The following is a 16,252-nucleotide window of genomic DNA, read 5'->3' as shown; positions in this document are numbered from 1 at the left end:
GAGTGTCCTTACAGTAGAGACTGTCTTTTCTTCTTATCTTGCAAACCCTCCCACTTAACACAGCCATCTCCCAATAAAGATGACATGGCTTTTGCCTTTAAAAGAGAACTGGATCAAAGTCAATTCATTTAATTGGCTACGAATTTCTGAGAATGAAAGAACCCACCGCACATTGCTTCCTGCGTCTGCTGTGGAATTGTGGGCTTACAAGAGCCAGGAAAATGAATACTAAGAGTTCCTTGTGCCCAGCACTGTTGTTAAGGGACAAGATCACCAGGGTCTGTGCCTGGCAAGCTGAAAGACCAAGGTGTGTCCTGCTGACATCTCAACAGCAGAGCCCACGAGACACAGGAAGTCCCCAGCTTCCAACATCCTCCCAATTGTGCATAAAAGCATGTTTTGCTCCCAACCTGCCCTCTATCATTCCCTGCACTAAAAGAATGATATGAAGTCATTTATGCAGACGCTTGTAAGCTTCTGTTTGGCCTCATGAGACAGACAGCCCCATAAACCACAGTTTGCTGTGCTCATGACTGAGATTTGGGCTGCCCTGGCCTGCCGGTCCTGCCAGTGGCTGCTGCAGGAGGCTGAACAGGCCTGACTGGTGTTCTTTTATTCACCTGCGGCACAGCTGGGACCTGTGGGCCTCAACACTACACCTTTAATGATTAGGCAATTAGTGCTAACTATTAACTCTGTGAGGGCAGGACATCAGAGGGTGGTTGTAAGACAAATTTCCTCCTCTTGATGATGGTGAGCCTGAATCTAAAAATAACAAGTCAGGGTTCACTACCTGGTTCAAGGCAGTTCATGACGCCTAACGAAAAGACACCTTATCGGCCAAAACACACAACTGCTGAGTTCTTATAAGAACGGACGTATAATTACACAGAGTCACTTAATTACATATTTCATCCCAAGGCAGTCGTATCATAAAAATCAAGAAGCAGAAAGTCTGTCATTCGAGAGGGCCCATAGCGGTCACTGAAGTAAATGGAGACTGACATGCTATTACCTAGGGCTAGGCTTAAGAGCGCTTAACTCTGCTTAGGGAATAAATGGTGAATCTGATCTACTATTAGCTATGGTGTAGCTGTATTTGGTCCCAACTCCTCAGGAGTTGGACAAGAAAACACTGTCACTGATATTTACATTTACTTTGGGTCAAACACTGTCCTAAAGGCCTCACATTCACTTAATCAGCATAACAACTCCATGAGGTAGATACGATTATTATCCACGATTTGCAGATGAAAAAACTGAGCCAGCTAACAACCTTCATGTAAAATCACATAGCTAGTGAGCAGAAAATCCAAGATCAGAGCCCAGAAAATCTGGTTCCAGAACCTGTGATCTTGACAATCAGGCTACATTCCTTCTATGGTGGTGACAATTAGGTCAGCTACCATTTTTTGAGCAGCTAGTAAGTTACTCTTTGGAAAAGGCCCTGATGCTGGGAAAGATTGAAGGCAAAAGGAGAAGGGGATGGCAGAGGATGAGATGGTTAGAAAGCATCACCAAATCAACGGACAAGAATTTGAGCAAACTCTGGGAGATAGTGGAGGACAGAGGAGCCTGGCATGCTGCAGTCCATGGAGTTGCAAAGAGTCAGGTATGGCTTATCAACTGAACAACAAAAAGTAAGTTATAGGCACTTGGCTAGTGCTTTACAGATATTGTATCTAATCTTGAGAGCAACTCTTCAAGGTACATTTTACTCTCCACATATCATGGATGAGAAAACTGAAGCAAAAAGGGGTTAAGTGACTTGGTCAAGGTCACACAGCTATAAGTGAAAGATCCAAATTTCTCTGGATTAAAGCTCTCAGCTTTTTCTGCTAAGTCTTAAAGCCTGCCACAGAGCTTTCAAATGAATTTTTTCTCTATTCAAAAGACAAACCACTACTCCATCTTGCTGATCCCCCACATTGCCTGTGTCTTTTCCATCGTCTTTTATCTATGTGTGAGGAGACCTCCCAACTCCTCCAAAAAGGACCCAACCATACTGAGGGTTCTATATGGACTAGGCTAGTGAAAAACTCACCAACAGATCTTTCATTAGTTTCTACCAAGCCAGCTTGAGCCATGGCAAAAGGAAACCAACCCTTGCTCAACACCAGATGCTAATTCTGGGCAAAGTTTCCCTGAAGGAACACACAGCTCCCAAATATGTCCAAAGCAAACGAGCAACACACTGGTCCCAAGGAATACGGGCTCTTCCTTCTGGCAGCTTCAGGCTTTTTCCTACTTCCCTCCTCAAAAGCACACCGTACTCAAAGAGGAACTTGCTGGCCCTCCACTCTTCTGATTTGCAGTCACAGCTATAATATTGTCCATGGCCGACTGACTCTATTTTTCAACTCAATGCTGTCCAGGGAGGTTGATGGGCAATTTGGAACTCAGCTCCAGAGGAAAAATCCATTGGCAACAGGTGATATAACTGAAGAGACTGTGCGCATTGAAATACTGGGCCCAAGCCCAAGAACATGGATGCTACAAGAATTTCTCTTTAATGAACTGTGTGTCTAACCTCCCACTGAAAGGAGTACTGCAGGCGGAACGTCTTCCAGATTCCGATCCCCAGCACCTAGCTCAATGCCCGTATATAATTAGTTCCCCAAATGTGAACTGAATGAATACCAAATAAATATATCTTTTTCACTCTCTGCAATCTGAGGACCACCGACAATACACGTTTCCCTTTTTAAACTCCTAACACCTTTACTGTTGGAAGTCAAACATTCCACAGCCTCAACCATCATCTCCCAATGAACATGCCCCAAATCTCTAACAACCCACACATTAGCTCTGAATATAGTCCAGATCTTTAGCCCTGACTAAAGCCATTCATTTTCTGTCAATTACAGAAATTTCAGCTTCAATATCTTTCCGAAGTCTTAAATTTAACAACCCAAAACCAAATTTCGCATATTTCAGCTCTTCAAAAACAGCTCCTTTTCCTAACTTTGGGATTTATATTAAAGGCACCATTAATCTACCAGTCACCCAAGTCCAAAAGAAACTTCACAGCCCTCTTTCTTTTGTACTGCCAAGATTGCCTGAAACCCAAATCCCACCAGTCAGCAGTTCCTGTAGTCTTACGGCACCAGGTGCTCCCTCTGCCTCCAGCCTGGGAGCTCCAGGAGGAGAGAAGAGGGCAGTATCTGTCTGCCTGGCATGCATGTGGCACACGGTAAGAGCACACGCGTGCTAAGTGGACTGAAGGATCAATTTCTATTCTTTTCATCCCTACCACCCCCCACTAATTTAGATCCTTATTACTTACCATGAAAACCGGTTTCACTGTCTCAACTTCCTTGTCATTTGGCAAGCCATCACCATCAAGGTTAAGGTTAATCATCCTCAAATCCAGTTCACACCTCAGCTTGGACGTGTGCTGTGCAAACCTTTACTGGTTTCCAGTGTCCACTGCTTAAGGCCGAATCTCTTAGCCAAGAGTCAAGCTTCACCAAGATACGGTCCTATCTACTTTAGCCCAGGACCTCCATACACACTCATTCCCCCAACCAAACCAGTCTACTTACTGTACCCCAAAAGTGCTTTGTACTTTCCTCTTGGCTACAACATCTTTCCCCTCCCTCGATCTTCATCTGCCAAAATCCTAGCCATTTTTAAGGCCTGGTTCAAATCCCATTCCCCTCTTGAAAGTTTGCTGACTGACCAACTGTGCACTATGCCTTCTGTAGCACACACTTGGTACTTACCCCATATTGCCCTACACTGAAGATCTGTGTTATTACATCCAGGCATAATTTGCCCCTGATTAGATTAGAAGGCAATGGCACTCTACTCCAGCACTCTTGCCTGGAAAATCCCATGGACGGAGGAGCCTGGTGGGATGCAGTCCATGGGGTCGCTAAGAGTCAGACACGACTGAGTGACTTCACTTTCACTTTTCACTTTCATGTACTGGAGAAGGAAATGGCACCCCACTCCAGTGTTCCTGCCTGGAGAATCCCAGGGACGGGGGAGCCTGGTGGGCTGCCGTCTATAGGGTCGCACAGAGTTGGACACAACTGAAGAGACTCAGCAGCACCAGCAGCAGATTATAAAGTTAGTGGGCCTCCCCAATGATTCAGCAGGTAAAGAATCTACCTGCAATGCAGGACACACAGGAGATGTGGGTCAGGAAGATTCCCTGAAGTAGGAAATGGAAACCCGTGCCAGTATTCCTGCCTGGGAAATCCCATGGACAGAGGAGCCTGGTGGGCTACAGTTCATGGGGTCACAGAGGTGGACACGATGGAGCACCGTTGACTTGACCTGAGAGTATAAAGTCATGTGGGAAAGAACCACTGCTTCTACTTTTTTGAATCTCTCTCCTCTAAGAGGCTAGACTAATAACCTTAAAAATGTTCAACAAATATTTGTTGCTGAGGAGAAGGAAAAGCTGGAAAAAAAAGACAAGATATTGGCAGTGGGTTATAAAGAAGCATAAGGTCTCTGTAAGGAACACAGCAGGATAGCAATGTAGGAGTATTCCTCTAAAACTCAATAGAAAAAACAAAAAACCAAACCCATAACCCTACCTCAAAATAAAAGAAAAAACTGAGCTATTAAAAGCAGGAGATCAAAACCAAATGAGCTATAACTGAAAGGTAATTTACAGCAAGTCTATGAAAAAAATAAAAAAGCCAAACAAACAAACGCATTATCAATTAGAGTCCTGCTGGGTAATATTAACACAGATTCCACTTTAAAAAGACAATCAAAGGCTTAGCAACAAATAGGAATACATTTAGACTCTTCAAGGAGTTAAAGAAAATGCAAGAGCATCTTCCCTAGGAAGATTTTCTACCCTCACATAATATCTCCGCTCTTAAATCAGGCAGATAGAATTTTTAAACATTAATAGGGTCCTCCTACAATGCAAAGGGATGAAGGAAGCTACATGACTTATCTTAAACAAAGCAGAATAAGATAGAGATAATCACTATAGTTCTATCTGTAGGGGGAGGAGAAGAAGAGGGGGAACCACAGGGTCAGAATCTGCGATGGAGTCACAGTCGCGTGAGCTTTAATGAGAGTGTCTGCACTGAGACAGTGTCGGAGAGGACAAAGGTGAACAGGAGAAAAGCAGAAGAGGAAATCAAGCCAAAGAGAGACAGGCTTCCAAGTAAGAAGCTGTCCAAGAAAAGATGAAAACAGCAGTTCAGCAACATTGGTCCCTAAATGCGGTCTCTTAAGACTGTAACAAAACACCTAACCTAAGCCAGTATGAGGGGCTGCAATCTAGCCAGCTTGAGAAACGGGCCTGGAGAAGGGTGGGACAAACCATGCAGACCAATGTCAGCCCTGGCCAGCCCACCCCATCCCAAGCTGAATAGTTTCCACGTCCCTGAGACGCGTCTGTCCAGGGCTCCCGCTGGCAGCTGCTCTCCTGGCAGCACAAGGAGACAAATTCATGGCATTGCTGGGCCAACAGCTGCTACAGCTCCGGGGGAGGCGACGAGTGCCCGCTGAGATGCTTTGGGCAGAGAATGAACTATTCTAGGGACCAGTCCTAGAGTCAGCGGAATCGAGGCTACACTTTGCCGGCTGAATGAAAATACAGTACAATTGCCACTCCACAGACCAGGAAAGCCACAGCCCTTCCTCTGTCCCAGCTTCTTTGACTTTAATTGCTTCTTGCCCTCCTGTCTGACCCATTTTTTGTCGAGTTCCCAGGGCACGACTTCGGTGTCAGCCCCCACTAACCTGAGGCTCACTGCCATTCCTTCCTAATGCGTTTCCCTCCAGTCTCTCTGCTCCAGCTGATCTTATGCATTGTTGCCATAGTTACCTTTCCAAAGCACAGCCATCTATAAATATGCTCCAGAACTATCAATGGGTCCCCCATGCTTACAGAATAAAGCCCAACCTTTTGTCACCTGGCATTCATAGACCACTGTGATCTGCGATTCCTATCAACTTTTCAGGCTTATGTCCCTATCACATTTCTTGCTTCTGTTCTTTCAAAAAACAGATAAGTTACCGACCAGCTCTGTGCCTCTATCAACACTGTTTTTCTGCCTAAAATGCTTCCTTCTCAATTTTTGTATTCTACTTCTACAACTTCTGCATTGTTTCCATTGAATTAAGCTTATAAAACTAATAACTTGTACTGGCATTTTTATGTTTCCAGTTGCCATCCACTGAAGCGCACCTCCATAAAGCCCCGTCTTCTCTGTGCATTTATGGCACTTCTCAAAGTGGATGAGTGAAATGCTCTTTCATATGCCTGCCCTCTTGTGAATCACACACAGACAACGTGGCAGAGGCTGCTAACTGTCCCCCACTATGCTCCCCCTCCATTAATAGAGATTCTACTTTCTGGTCTTTAGATTAATAAGTACATTTCCCAGCCTTCCTTGCAGCTCAGTAGCCCCATGAGTCTATGTGAGCTGAAGAGATGTATGTGCCACTTCCAGACTGCACCTTTAAAAGGTAAGGATGTATCTGCCCCTGACCCTTATGCTTTTCTTTCTGGCTGGAATGGGGACATGATGGTCTGAGCCATCTTGGGTCGTGAAGAACCAGGGCAACACTCTAGGGATGGAATAAGGATCCCAACACTGCCCAGGATAGCTAACAACCAGATAATGACAAGAGAGAAAAATCAAGCTCTGTTTGTGAAAGATACTATTACTGGGTCTATTAGAGCTGCAAAACTTACACCCTAACCAAAACAGATATACCTAAAAAGCCTTTCCTGAGCCCAAAATGCCAATGTTCAGTTGCTAACAAATGTTTCAAGCGTGGTCTGGTGGTGCTGCCTGCCAAGAGTGAGCTCAGTTTCAGCAGCGTGGTTGTCTTCCTACAGCAACGCCTGTACGTGCAAACATCCGAATATCTGGCTGCGTTTTACAAAGCAGAGATGAGTGGAAAGTGGAAAAACGCAGGGCCTGCCACCAGCGTTACCCTGAGAAGTAGACTCTCATCACTGTACGAACAAGACAAGGCTAGAAATCTCCAGCCACCAAGAATCCTCAAATGCTCCCCAGATTTAAGCAGGTTCAACTGCTTCAAGCAGTTGCCACGGGTTCAACTGGGGCAAAAAGAAGAAAATGAGAGACCCAGCACAAAAGGCTCAAGGTCGTCAGGTGAGGTGTAACTCGGGGTTTCACAGATAAACTTACAGTAACAGATACCCTCTTCTCCATGGAAGGCCCCTGTACGTTTTTAGGAATAAAGTGTAGGAAACGACGCTGCCTGGACCCCTAACTGAGCTTCCGGCATCCTGCCTGTGTCTCACCGCCTCTCCTATTAGGCCAGACCTCATGGACTGGCCCCTTTGTGACCTTCTGTGTCTTCCAAAAATCAGCAGTCTCATGTTTCAGTCTAATAGGCTCAAAGTTCTTGGGCTTGGGGCTCATTTTAGTCATCTTTGCCTCACAATGCTTATAATCGGAGAATATCAGTAAGAAGTTGCTGGGATTGACTTTTACAGATTTTCTACTTGAAAGCCTGCTAGTTTCATCAGACATACCTACATCCTTTCCATCCTTCTAAGTGCTTAAAAAAATCACCACCCTCTCTCCTTCCTTTGTTTCCTTCCTTCTTCCCTCCCGCATCCTCTCCTGGTAACTTTTACTTCTAATAATTAACACTTCTACTCCCTAAAATTGCGTGTGCCCAAGCCTGGGTCCTGGGTTTAGCTCTTTGTTCCTCTCTTTCTCTTCCCTGAGTTCACACAATTGCATATCTTCCATGATCACTTTTATACCTCAGAGTCTGCTCTTTATTCCTAGTCAAAACCTCTTACCTCAGTGGTACCTCTCCACCAGACAGGCTTCCTACTGCACCAAACCTGACATGCTCAGAGTAGGCTCATTCAAAACAGCTCTTCCCCCAACAGCCCCACATCTAGGATAGATGCTCCAATTCTTCCAGGCCACCACATTAGAGAGCCTGGGTCTCCTCTGATGGTTATAGTTCTTTATCCAGTCAGTCACCCTGTCCTCTTAGGTTTCCCAAATACTTATTCCTTCTTCTCTAATCTTGCTTGCTCTCATACTGTACATGGATTATTCCCCCAAAACCTCCATTTTGGCCTTCTCTGCCATAAAAATTCATTCATCCTTCTACCATTTTTTGTCATGTCTCCTTTCCCACAGAAGAACCCAGAGGGCTCACTACCACGCTCTGCATCAAATCTTAACTCCCCTGCTTGTCTGTTAAATTATTTGGTGTCTACTTACCTAAACTTAATTTTCCACTGCTTTCGGAAATATGTGTTCTCATAAAATTTTGCTAATACCTCTGTTAAAGCCCCTTTTACATTATATTGTTTACATGTCTCTTTTCCCTGTTAGCCAAGATTCCAGAGCTTATCTCAGTCTGCAAAGGAATCAGCACAGAACACAGTACCCAGCAGGCATTTCAAACGGGTCTGTTGAATAAGTAGATGGCTCCTCAGGCTAAGTTCCGACAGGAAGCTATTAAAGTAACCTAGCCATAAAGTGACAGCAAAGGAGTGGCAAAGCCCCCTCGACAAGCACTTGGAGCTCTTTGTCCTTTTGTTCCACAACACCTGCCTCAACTCACCTAACTGTGTGATGTGTTCAGTACTGTTACCTTATTCTATTAAAAGTGCCCAGTGGAAGACGGTATTTGCTCATTGTTATATCCCAAGGTACAGCGTCTACTCTGAAGGAGCTCAAGGGATGCGCAACAGACATTTGTTGGATGAATGCATTCAAGCCTCCTTTTAGGGAAGCGCTGGGATCCATCCCTCACTCGCCCCTTTAGCCTCTCACCACCGAACACGCCTGCCTCTTCTTTCCTGAATGTGCTATTCTCTCCTACACAAATCTACCTCTAAAGACTAACCTAAATCCCACTCGTTTCATGAGTATGCTCCTGATTATTCCAGATCCTTTATCTGTCTCTGATGATTTATCACTGACCTCTTATCATATCTATATCCTACATATAGCAAGGATCTCTTAATGAGACCATTATTGCTTTATCTCTAATTGCTTCCTATATTAAAAATCTTTTCTCCCCAACCAGATATGGCCCCCTATGGAAACATACAATCAACCTGTTTTATATCTTCCAATACCTGTACAACACAGAGCACATAGCTGGCTCTCAAGAAATATTCACTGGTTATTTGGGAAAAACGAAGCCTGGTACCAGCTTTATCAGAAGGGAAATCAATTCTCCCAGCCTTGGAGAAAAAAAAACCCTATTTCTTGTATGTAATCTTAATCAGATTCAGCACATCTGTACCTTAATTTCTAGTAAATATGTCCTTAAGCTAAGAATATAATATAGGACTAAAAATCAGGCTACTTTAATAGGAGGAGTTATCAAGAGAATAAGTCCAACCTTGAATCATTTTTCTAAAGCAAACAATCCTTCTATCTTCATTTATCATATACTAAAATAACATTTTATTCTCTCAGGACTGCTTATCATAAAGAGATACGACCCTTGGAAGAGACCCTTGGAAAAGACAAGGGTCTCTGAAGATGAAACATCTGGAGGAAACTCTCACGCTGGCTTGTATTGAAAGGTTATATGTTCTTCTTATTCTCAGACTCCACAGTCATTGCTCAGAACTGGCTTGTAAAGAATAAATTATGTCCTAAATTGTCAGGGTGATAAACAAATACAGAAAATAGAGGGAAATAAGATACATTTGGCATTAATTCTTAAATTCACTCGTTCATTTATTCATCCAATAATATTTAGTAAGCATGGATCATATATTACATTAGGCACTGTGGGAGGCTGAATGATGAATCAGAAAAGCTTATACAAGTCCACGAAGGGAAGATAATATAATATAAGATAGATAGTTCTGAATGCCCTAAAGAAAGAACAATGAAAACAATGCTGTAAGAATTTAGAAGAGGGAGAATTCATTCTTCCTTCTGGGAGAATCCAGAAAGATTCTAGAAACAAGTCCTATTTGCATGAGGCCTTAAAACATGGGTATGGCTTTGACAGGCAGAGATGTAATGAACGGACACGTAAGTTCAAATCACAGGATGCGCAAAGGCCCAGTGGACTTAGTGTTCTGTTTGGCTGTGGAAGAGCAGAGCAGAAACAGGAAATAAGGTTGGAAAGCTAGTTGGGCCAGATGTAGACGGGCCTGAACACTAAGCCAAGGAGTGTACACCTTTGTGAATAGAGCAAGACTTCACAAACTTAACTGTGAATACCAATCACCTGAGGCTCTTGTTACAGCGGATCTGAGGGGGGCGGACCCAAGACTCTGTATTGCCAACCCTTAGGCAGTGCCGATCTTGAAAGACCACATCTTGAGCATCAAGAACACAGACCTCCGGGAACCACTGCACAGAGAAACTGCCTGACCCCCAGGGTATTCCAGGAAGACTAAATCTGGTAACAGTGCATCAGGCAGATTAGGATGGGGAGAAGCTGTTCGTTAGAATCATCTGGAAAGCTTTTACACCACACTGTTACCCAGGCCTTACTCCCAGAGATTCTGATTTAATTGATCTGGAATGCGGCCCAGTTTCAGCATTTTTTAAAAGTTCTCCAGGGAATTCTAATGTGCAGCCAGGATTGAGAACCTCTCCTAAAGATGATACAGTAAGTATTGCAATAAGTCAGGCAAAGATGAAGATGACCTAAACTAGGGCAATGGTAGGGAGAACAGAGGGCCAGGGCCAGTTGTATAAAACACTTGTAAATGTAGACGGAACAGACCTTAGCAACTGTCTGTACAGCGACTTAGATTTATGGCTACCTCCATTTCTTCCAGTTAAAGACAGCTCAGTGAAATGGTTAAGAACACAGACTCTAGAGCCAGATTGCCTGGGTCTGGATTCCAGTTCTGCCATTTATTTATTAGGGGTGTGTGTGTGTGTGTGTGTGTGTGTGTGTATGCCACACACATAGAGGCCACGGGTCATTATTCTTTGAACTCTTCATGACCCAGTTTCCTCATCTGTATGTTGGGGATACAACAAAAACTAATATATGGAGTTGTGAAGACTGAGTTAAGCCCTTTGGCACTAAGCTTGGCACACAGGAAGGTGTTTGCTGTTACTATAAGCACGGTTCATGATCTGTCCTGATCTCTCCACAATGTTGAATTGCACACAAGACTGGTCTGGAAATGAAGTCCTGGAGGGCTCTCAGCCCTCAGGCAATTAGAAATCACTAGGCCACCTGCTTCATGAATACAGCGGGATGGAGGTGGCACGCCCTGCCTCCCTCCCACACCCCTCACTCCCAAGGTCTCTATAAGTAACCGCGCAGCATCCCTACTTGAACTGCTGGTCCTTGGTGCTCCTCGTCTTGGCCAGGAAGCGCTCTGCCAGCTTCTCCAGGTTGCGGGAGTAGTCCATCTCGATCTCAGCCTTCTTACGGAAGAAGTCCTGGAGGTCCTGCAGCAGCTGTACCCGGAGCTCACACTGCTGGTCCAGGCATTTCATCTGCTCCGTGAGTTGAGCGCGGATCTCTGCAACGAAAGCAAGCGGAGGCAGTCAGACAGACACCTCTGGAAAAAACCACGATGCCAACATTCACCCCTTCCATCTAGGTGTTCCCTGTGTTCTGGGGAACTGAAAGGCTTTACTTTTAAAAATGTGATGCGAGGCACCACCACCAACTCACCAACTTTTCAAACCCTTAAAGAATACTGAAACCGAGAATCTGCTAAATCAGTTAAGAAAAAACTGCTTATCAGACATATGATACTCAGGGCTGCCTTTTAATAAGCAATTCACTGTATACCAGACACCGCGTCAGAATGTGGGCTTCCTTCTGGCAGAGAGCCGAATGAATTATCTCCCAACCAGCCTATTAGGTCAGGACTTCTTTCATCCCTATTTTCAAGATGGGAAAACTAACTCTTAAAGAAGTTAAGCTATTATGTGGTGGAGCCAGGATTCAAACTCAAACAGCTCGACTTTAGAGCCCAAACGCCTACTTTTCATACTGTCTTTCCACATCTTCATGAAGAAGGGGAGGGGTCAAGGTATTTTAAAGGAGATAGGAAGGGCCCTGCCCAAGAATCAATAGTGGCAATCAAGAATGAAACAATTACCTAGATCTCTGGGCAAGCAAACCATTCACCGTCAGTCAGATTCCACAGTTTCCAATACCATAGAACGTAATCAATCTTTAAGAAGTTGGTATTTTCACTAAATATTACTCATATCTCTGATCCTTCACCCTCACCAATGCTCAGAGCCTCCGTTGTGTCAAAGCTAGAAATATTTCTGGTTAAGCTCTAGCTTGGCAGCTTTCTGGCTGGCCAGAATCCACATACAGGGCTAGCAAACACTCTCTGAAACTGCAGCAATGGCAGCTCCAGATACAACCAGTTCTGCCTCACATGCAATACTGCATTTGTCACTGACAAGACCTGGCACCCGCGGGAGGCAGCTTGCCAAAATCCGACTGCAAGGCCTGCCGTGCACATCTTGCTGAAGTTATGCCCCCATCCCTATCTGAGTCACAGGAGTCACTTCTTTCATCCCTTTCCTCCCCAACGTCCCCCCGGCCCCTAACCCTGCAAGCCTGCTCAGCCCCAGCAGCTTAGGCTGTGACAGTGACTCCAAGCCCAGGGAGAAGAGCACCTGCACTGATACGCCTTTCCTTCTGCGCGCTCCGAGTTTATTTCCCAACAGTGGAGCTGTAACACTGCTTTCAGACTATGCTCTGTAAAGCAGGGCGTGGGCATGCGGGATCCGAGTTTTCGTCTGAGCTGTAGACAAATGAGAGGCAAATCCAGGAATGAAGCTATGATGTTGAAAAGCCTGCCAACCACTCCTTTTATGAAGCAATAAGGGATGGGCAAATGGTGCATTTGGCTTCGCCTTGGAGTAGCTACAGGTCCACCATCCATCCCCATCTTCATTTTTGGTTGTTTTTACAGATATCAGATGTATCACAAGTATCTGGTCCTTTAAGGGTGAGAACCGTAGTTCTCACCCTCTTTATCCCTCTGCCTCCCTCGTGCCAACCACCAATGCCAAACAGGCCTGCAGTAACCTCACCTGAACTGAAACTGAGCCCCGGAGGATTGTTTCAAGCAGACAGAAGGCTGCACAGAAAAGCTGCCTGCCTCATCATTCATCAAAGCTCTCTTGTTCTGTGCTTTTTTTGGAGTCTGATTACAAGAATGTTGAGGGGGAAAGATCTGCAGAGGGCATGTCAGGCATTGGTTCTCGCCAGGGTTTTCTGGGTCTCTTAAAGGCAGCAGCCCTGGTTGAGACTATTCCTTGAGACTTCTGTCCCTTTTCCGTCTTTGACAAACAGAAGTAGCAGCTGGCAGGAGAAGCCACTGGGTGGGTAGACTGTGAGCAGAGAGGCTATTCACCATGCTCACTGATATTACTCACAACCTGTCCATTAAATAATAAGAATCAGAGCATCTTAGGGTAAAAAGGCTTTCTAGGTCCCCAGTCAGTAACAGTGCAAGAGGATGTGGCTAGACAGGGGCGCTGTCAGTCCTTCCTGAGCCACTTGGAATTCTTTACCACATTGCCTCAAAAAACTCCCTAACTGGGGGAGCAGAAAGGGGAGCATGACAAGACGGACACTGCCCACCTCTGCTGAAAGGAGAAGGCTAAGCAAATTCCCAGGATACCCATGAAGTTCCAGAGGGAGACTGCTCCAGGGTTGTCCTGTCCGAGGAACAAGCAGTTCATAGGAAGCCTTTAAGATGTGTGAATTAATCTAGGAAGCCCCACGTGCATCCAGCCAGCATGGAATTCCACCCTGACTTCCTCAAGTGCCTCAACAAATGGGCAGCATTACCCAAAGTGCACCCCACCCTCAGGCATCCCCTCTGGGCCCCTGTAGGAAAAGAAGCATGTGTTTGCTGAACATCTTTGATGGGCCTCTACTCACATCATTTTATTTAATCTTTATTACTAGGCCATAATTGGTATCTCCAATTATCCTGATCGCAAGATGACAAAACTCAAGTATGACTTGTTAAGTAATTTACCAAAGGGCCATACAATTAGGGGCAAGTGGGGTTGAAGCCAAGTTAAGGTTTGCCTTGACTTGTCAAAGAGGTTGACAGTGGGGATGGGAAACTTGAGAAACCAAGAGTCTGAAGTCTCGGGGGCATTTTGGGGGGGACATCACAGTTTCTCTGGGTCCAAAACCTGGAACGTCCCCTTCTCTACCTTCCAGCTGCAGTGGTGACTCAGGCCCAAGAGTCAAGTTTGGAGTAGCCCAGTGACTCACTATCTAGCCCATGTTTTGACTAGTCCACGACCAGACTGGCTTCCTTCCTACTTCCTAGATCTACAGAGCAGCTTCCTACTTCTACAGAGCAGCTTTGAAGGAAGTGAGAATGGGATGTCCCCACCCCATCCAGCAAAAGAAGAGTCTCTGCGAAGAGATGCCACCTGCACCGTGGTCAGCTAGTGATGCCACACTGCTGAGCATCACCCCTGCCCCGCTCCCACAACCTGCCTGGAAGGAGGCGCTGCCCTGGCCCCCACCCCCAAGAGCCTCTGCACAGGCACTCAAGGGAGATTCTCATCACCCCCATCTCTAGGCCTGCCGCTCCAAGACAGAATAGCTGCTCTGTCCAGGGCAAAATGTGCTACTTCAGGCTTGTACTTCTGCTGCTGCTTCAAAGACAAACAATGGTCCCCAAGAAGGCAGCTGTGCCAGCCCCAGTCCTCTGTCCATGCATACGAGGGGCAGGAACAATGGGCCACTGAAAGCCAGCACGCCTGGGCCATGTGCCCAGGCTGGAGGCCCCTCTGCACCCTGGCCTACCAATACACTACAAGTGCAGAAAGAAGAAAGGGGCAATTTATAAAAACGTGGAGGAATTTCTCACAGTTCCATCATGTGCTTAGCCCAGTATGCACCTGCACACGTGTAGACACACAAAGACACCGTGCTTCATCACACCAACTCAAGATGCCTTTGCCAATCCAGGTTATAGTTGGAGAAGCGTTCCTGGGAGCTGGGGATGATGGGGTTTTCGTAGGTTTTGTCCTTAGAACTACACTGAAGAAGTCAAGTTCTCACTTTCTAGAAGCAGCTGTATCTCAGGGCTATAAATGAAATCAATGGCCATCCAGAAAGCCAAAGTACAAAGGTCACCATGAATGACCTGAAGTGATACATGCCAAAAATGACCTCCCCTGGGCACCTCGCCAAGCCCTTTGTTCAGAAAACCTTTACTGAGCTGCTTCTGTATGACAGACCCTGTGCCAGGTGATTATGAGGGACAAAACAGGCCCAAGTCCTACCCTACTGAAGTGTGACTTGACAAGAGGAAGGAAAAGACAGGAAAGATTGTCTCATTGCTTTTGCTTCAAATATTCTTTATTATAACATAGCCATGGTAAGAAGCCCCCACCTAAAGACCAAAGATTTAAAACTCATCAGTAGCTGGCAAAGATATTAGGCAACAAGACTAAGAAAATTTCAATGCCCTCTGACTGTTTTTCTATTTTGCTTTATAAAAATGATACTTGAATAAACTACAGCTTCCCTTGCAAAAGGGACCAAAGTTTTAGAGCAAATTTCCTGAAAATCAGACTTAACCTTTGGTTAATATTTCATTCAAAGATTCAAGTCAAAATTTAACCTCACTATTCTGGGACTAGCCCTTGACGACAGTTACACAATTTTGTGAATATACTAAAACAAAAAACAAACAAACAAAAAAATCCCACCAAATGGTACATTTCAAAGGGGTAAATTTTATGGTACTTGAACTATTTTTCATTAAAAAAGTTGAACCCCATCAAAACAGCATGTCCTGCTGAGTGCCATCCTGCCGACTAAGCGGAAAATGGCCCCACAAACAGGCACCAAAAGGAGGAAGGCCTTCTTGGTTTCCATTTCTCCACGTGTATGGGCTGAATTTCAGTTCTGCATTGAATATTCTTAAAGCAAATCTTAGGAGCTGTCCCTCCGGACAGCAAACTTGGCCAGGACAAGGAACTCCACTGGCAGATCACCATCCCATCATTTCCAAAGGGTGTCGGATCAAAGGCTGGAAGGGAACGTTTTCATGCATGAGCTCAAATCTAGGATCAGCGCACACGTCCCGGAACGCTTCCCCAAAGACATGCTGACTCTTTGTCCAGGCTTGGCCACAGCTGAAGTTCTAACTACACCTGTCCTGGGAGTTAGAAGGAAGTTCATTTTCTTTTTTAGGAAGATGCTGAAAGTCACAAAAATGGATGAAATTCATAGAAAAACTAGACCTAATAGGATATTGATTGCTTAACAAAAACAGGGCCCTGCCACAGCGACAATCGTGGAGACTCTAAATTATGTA

The 16,252-nt window shown here is 45.2% G+C and overlaps 1 protein-coding gene across 9 annotated transcripts in view; it reads right to left on the bottom strand.

Moving 5' to 3' along the window:
* SRGAP2 (SLIT-ROBO Rho GTPase activating protein 2) overlaps positions 1 to 16,252 on the bottom strand; it is a 254,625-nt gene that overhangs the window by 139,780 nt on the left and 98,593 nt on the right. For all 9 annotated transcript variants that reach the window (XM_024976227.2, XM_024976226.2, XM_005216678.5 and 6 more), the window contains one exon: positions 11,251 to 11,443. In XM_024976227.2, the coding sequence (XP_024831995.1) occupies positions 11,251 to 11,443 (193 nt within the window). The remainder of the gene's footprint in view (positions 1 to 11,250; positions 11,444 to 16,252) is intronic.

Source organism: Bos taurus, chromosome 16, assembly GCF_002263795.3.
Source record: "Bos taurus isolate L1 Dominette 01449 registration number 42190680 breed Hereford chromosome 16, ARS-UCD2.0, whole genome shotgun sequence".
NCBI lineage: Eukaryota > Metazoa > Chordata > Mammalia > Artiodactyla > Bovidae > Bos > Bos taurus.
The sequence above is the reverse complement of the archived record's forward strand: the minus strand, read 5'-3'. Positions and strand labels throughout refer to the sequence as shown.